The following is a 5,707-nucleotide window of genomic DNA, read 5'->3' as shown; positions in this document are numbered from 1 at the left end:
TTAGAATCTGCCCCCTCTGCCTCTGATTGGACAAACGAGTCTTCCGCCACAAGTGACTGGCTAATGGCATTGCAGAAGACACGCTAATTGGTCGATCTTTTTGGTCTATCACGGGATGGGAAAACATTCATTTGTCACCGCGCTTTGCTGCATTCAAGTAATACGCGACAAATGTAATACCATCTTCCCTGACAAGACACACTGTACATTTAAATACTTAACTATAAGTATTGACTTAATGAACACCCAAAATAACAAACATATGCAGAGTCTCGTTCTGCAATACATTCTGATAATCAGCTGCAGCTAAAATTAGGTTTATAATGTCACAACCTTTATATAAAAAATTATGTTTTAGATTTAGTCACCCATGATTTTGTTACCAATGTCTGTTGAGGAAAGGGTGCCTCTTAAATGGCCAGCATGAACAGAAATAAAGACAATTATCTGTACTAATGAGTATTGTTTTAAGGCAGATGTTTTTTTTTTTTTTAAAACAACAAAAAATACATATTTTAAAAAAGGGTAGGTGTGTGTGTGTGTGTGTGTGTGTCTGTGTGTGTGTATCTTCCAGATCACAAAGATCTGACAAAATCTGAACACTATTTGCTGATTTTATACAGTGAAATTGTTTAGTGAGAGGAACCTAGACCTACTTAAACAATTAAGTCATCATAAATACATTTAAAAAGCAGTCCGAGTACTATTGGTGGCATTATTGTTGCCTACAATGAGCTAGTTATATTTATAGTCCACTTGTTTTCACATGTTCATAGTTTTCCAAATCACAATTAAAAACTGATAAAATCATTTTGAGGTTTTGTTTTTGTAATTTTGAAACATCAATAGATCAGTTTTTTTTTTTTTTTTTTTTTTTTTTTTTTAGAAATTTCAGCCTCTCTTACTTCCCAGCTCATTAGACTCAATAATTACTTGGACTTCAACCAATTTACAGAGCTTCAAACTCATACTCAGATCCAAAAATTACATTTGTTTCTGTTTGTGAATATACAGGATAACCTAACAAGATATTTCAATTTACTCTCAGGATGTGAGTTTGGAGAACCCCGGAGTCAGTAACTGCCTGCATGGTCTTAAATTATTCATCAAAACAACTGTTTAGAATGACACCACACTATCATTGTTTTTATTTTCTCCAAGTTCTCCTCGTCCTCCTCCCCAAGGCAGACAAAATCAAAGCCAAATCTCGTTAGAAGGTTTGAAATATGGAGGTGAAACTCAACCTGCTGAAGGAAAGCCTGGCTGGATTGTGTGAAGAAGCATCCTAGGCAGAAGAACAGAAGCCAGGAATCATGCAGATTTTAACCCAATTTCTTGAAACCCAGCAACCGAGGTGGAGTGAAAATAATTATTCTTAGTGTGCGGTATCATTGATTTCTAGACAGTGAAGGGCATGGTTATTTAGAAATCTTATCACAAGCGCAGTGCACGGCAAATAACGTTGAATCCCAAAATGATGTAAGCTGCGTGTCCTAATAGGAATATAAAGTACTGTATTGCCTTTGATTTCCCACAAGTGATCAAGGATAGTGTACAAAATGCAGTGTTTGCGATAATCAAGTGTAATCGCTCTTGCTTTGGCAGCAGCCCTTGAAGTTATTCTATCTGTTGCTGCATCAGTGATCTGCTCAGTTAGAAGATGGCCTGTACAGGCTTCTAGCCTGTCTTTGATATCTCCACCCCTGCGTCTGGGTTTGTTAAGCAGTCAGATGAGGCAATTTTGCCTTTCATCTTTCTTTTTTCCAATTTCATTCTTAGCTGTCAGTACTTAATTAATGTTTTTGCCGCAATTTTTCCAACCTTCACTGCCGATGACAGAGATGATGCGCGGCTATTTATATTATCAACTCGTTTCATGAAGCCAGACCTTGGCTTCTAGTTTGTATTCTGAACCTTGTGACAGGAACCTGATGTGGCATTTGGGGGAAAAAGCATCAGCCATCACAGGGTATGCTGCATATGAAGACTGATGATATCAACTGATGTTATCAACAAAGTCGTTTAGGGTCATAATATGAAGGAATATTTGTGTTAAGAAAAAAAAACCTGAGGTTCTGGCACTTGGCCCTCTTCTTCATAAAGGGATATGCTGGTTTTAATTTTCAGAAAATTCACCCATTACTCTTACCTTTATATATTCTCTTCATAAGGTCATGCATTGAGCTGTATAAATACCAAAGACTTACAGAAAAATATTTTGCTTTAATGGAGAAAAAAAAAGCTATTCTATCATCCAAGGTAAGTGTTTCTCATGCATTGTGATTTGTGAGAGGCGGGTGTCCAGTTGAAGCAAATCAATATTCTGAAAATGAAAGAAACACAGCAGATATGAAGGGCGTATATGTCTATGAGTTTATTAACGGAGGAGCGTATGATGAAACCTGCAACTCTCCGTCCACACACAACTTTTGTAAAATTAAGTTCATCCAGTACAACCAGATCAGGTACAAGATCGAGAATCTTCTGAGCTGCCTCGGATGCGAAGGAAAACGTTGGCTTCCGTTAATGGTCCTGTACTGAAAATGGAGCGTCCCAGTTTCTTTTATCATTACAGCACATTCACAAGTTTCAAAATGGAAAAAAGTCTCGACAACTGCACGAACAGTTTTTTTTTTTTTCTCTTTTGTTATTTTTGTCCTAGGACTCAATGCATAGGATTATACAGTTAGAATACAGTATTTCAACCTGTTTTACAAAGATTTATATGGTATAGGAAACAAGAAATAAAAATAATAACTGCACAGCAGTAAGAAAGGTCATTTGTCGAGTATAGATAGTCATTTATCGTACACACTGTGGAATAGCTGAGAAACACAGGGCAAAAAATGAACACAACTGGAACAATTTTGCGCTATATCCATCTACATAAGGATAACCTTTTGGCGTTAGACTAATTTAGGAATGCCAGACATTTTCAAGGGAAACCCAAATCACATTGGCCACTGTTTTACATTTATTCAGTTTGGCTTTTTGCCTTAGCCACCAAAGTCCTACTAAGCACACATCACAGACACCCAAAGGAAATGCACACATCAAAACTGCAACCATAAAAGAAATCTTACTGAAACATTTTCAGCCTATTGGCACGCAAATGGCTGCAGCAGGGCATCTAGCATTTTTAGACAGCACACATAAGATCACAAGTCCAAATACATTGCTGTGTCTATATCACTATCATCATCATATTCACCTAGGTTACCAGTAGAATAATTTAGAAACAATATATGTATTATCCTATTTATTAAGGCACATTTTTGGTGAAAGAAAGGCTCTGAAAGAAGCTTCTTGCATCAACTCTGTCAGTAAGAAAGGACTCAGCAGTAAACAACAGTGGAGACAAGGATGGAGCCTGCAGTCGGCATGCAATTAAGATCAAAAGCCTCCCCTGCTGATTCCATTATACAGAGTGCCACTCTGCACTGCGCCGAGTGGGCAGTGCCAAGTGCCGTTGGTCGGGATGCCAGGGTGCCATGCTGAGACAGCAGGCAGGCAAGCTCGAGGTCTGTGCACATCTCTCTCTAGCGAAGGCAGGAATCGTTAACATTCTCGGGTCTCTGGAGCTCGTTATGCTCCGTCAAATACACACAACCACGATCAGATACAGCAAGTACAATTAAATCATCTGTCAACAGCAAGGCCTACAATTTAGAGATGGCGTCTAATGGCCCAAGAAATAACCCACCTACCCTGGCGACACCTCGGTTCTGACACTGACATATCAATAACCCAATTAATATAACAATTATGTACACGACTGAACCAAACCTCTCCGACATCATACAGAGGCTAAAACCACGATAACTGTTCAGAGCATGCCATTTAAGTACCAACTGCATCTCTGGTAGATTATAAACATCAGCGACAGGCTATTTTGTGTAGAGGCAGAATGCTTGATGACTATTTGGAACGTTACAAGGGTAATACTAAAAATATGGTACAATAATCATAAACATGAGTAATGCATAAAACAATTCTAATAATCTTCTAACATATTGCTGAATTGCTACTTTAGTAAGCTAATGCAACTGTTTACTGTGGCTCATGGTATACTGACATTATTGCAGGCCTAATATGAGTGACATGAATCAGTGGCAGGAAAAAGGTTGCTTCTTGCTGACATTAAAAAAATAATAATATAGCAAAGAAAAATAAATTTGAAAACAGTCATTAACTGAAATGTCTTTTAAAACGTGTTAAATGTCCTTCTGTGCTTTAGTTGAAGTGGAATGTTTCATGGCACTGTACAATAAAGGGAGACAGACTGTGCTATTATTGATTTCCACAAGCACAACTGGCAATGCAGCCTGAACCAAAAGAAAAGAACTGAACTGAAATGTTACCGATACTACTGGTGACCTGTCATTCATATGAGCCTGCACATTGCAAGATTAACCAGCGTCCTTTTGAGGACCCTTTGGTCTCTGTCATAAAGCTCATTGAGAGCACAGGCTCCAGTGTGTTACTGAGTATGGGGACTTAAAATAACAAAGCAGGCGTCCCTTCGCCCTCACGCCTGACCAGTAGGCATCCCGTGTGTGCACGCACAATCCCACACACATTCGCACATGTGCAATCCACCCAAACACACACTTAAGGTTAGCAACACACACTCTTGCTCACAAGTACTTCACACAGGCATCTACGCGCACACAGGCTAATAAAAACACTATCCGCACCACAAGGTGATCCATTTAAAAAGATATTTTTTTTCTTATAAAGCTTTCCGCATAAAGACTGCACAATAAAAAAAATATATAATACAACTCTTAAAACTTTTTTTTTTTTTTTTTTTTTTTTAATACACAGCGAGAAATTGAACATCTGATTATCTCCTATGCCAGTGCTCCACAGAGGGGCTTAAATCTCAGAGAGAGTTCTGCCGCACTGCATTGTGGGAGCAATATTCAGTGAAGCATGAATGAGTGCACAGACCTTTAAGGTTTGGCAAGTGAGCTTTAAGGCGTACCTATGACAGTGTAACCCACCATTTTCTTCCTGTCTTCTCTTTTTCTGCATTTCATTAGTCTGTTACTCCACAGAACAGAAAATTACCCCAGGGCCAAGTTCTCCAATATATACGCCCACATCAGTCCCTTCTCACATTTCCTCATTTCTATATTTTATTCACTAAAAAAAGAAATAAGCCCCTGTAGTCACTGGCAATACCCCCACCCCCACTCTAGGTCCCTCCTTCCACTTAGTGGGTTAGAGATCAGTCACTTTTTTTTCCAGGGCGGCTGCTATCTGCTGGAGCCGCAGGGTCAGCTGTTTACTCTGGGCAGCTGGGTCCTCTTCCAGGGATGTGATTATCTGAAAAAGGGATGGCAGGTAAGGAGGACAGAAATGGAGGAGAGAAGTCAGGAATAGGAAGTCGAGGAAGAATTGGGAGAAAGAAGGCATAGGGGTAATGTCGGAAAAGCAAAGAAACAAGGAGGAGGGATGGATGGAGAAGAAGCACAGGACAAAGGGGAAGAAGAAGGGTGGAGAGTGGGAGGAGAAGATGGTGTTATTTGACATCAACAATCACGTCACATAAGCCGTTATTGTTTGTGAGTCCCACTTAGGGGAGACTGACAGCCCCATTTGTTTATCCAACTTGTTCATTAGGTTTTGTTTATCCCCTTTTCGTGACCTCAAGTGGCAATGCACAATGGACTCTTAAAAATCAATTCCCAGAGCAATTTTC

General features: G+C 39.3%; 1 protein-coding gene across 2 annotated transcripts in view; it reads right to left on the bottom strand.

Annotated features, from left to right (window-relative positions):
* Positions 1–2,350: 2,350 nt before the first annotated feature.
* The window catches only part of plxnb2b (plexin b2b), a 128,821-nt gene continuing 125,464 nt past the window's right edge, over positions 2,351–5,707 (bottom strand). For both annotated transcript variants that reach the window (XM_030730891.1, XM_030730892.1), the window contains one exon: positions 2,351–5,331. In XM_030730891.1, coding sequence (XP_030586751.1) covers positions 5,227–5,331 — 105 coding nt within the window. In that variant the 3' untranslated portion in view covers positions 2,351–5,226. The remainder of the gene's footprint in view (positions 5,332–5,707) is intronic.

This window comes from Archocentrus centrarchus, chromosome 6, assembly GCF_007364275.1.
Source record: "Archocentrus centrarchus isolate MPI-CPG fArcCen1 chromosome 6, fArcCen1, whole genome shotgun sequence".
NCBI classification, from domain to species: domain Eukaryota; kingdom Metazoa; phylum Chordata; class Actinopteri; order Cichliformes; family Cichlidae; genus Archocentrus; species Archocentrus centrarchus.
This window is presented reverse-complemented; position numbering and strand designations above follow the sequence as displayed.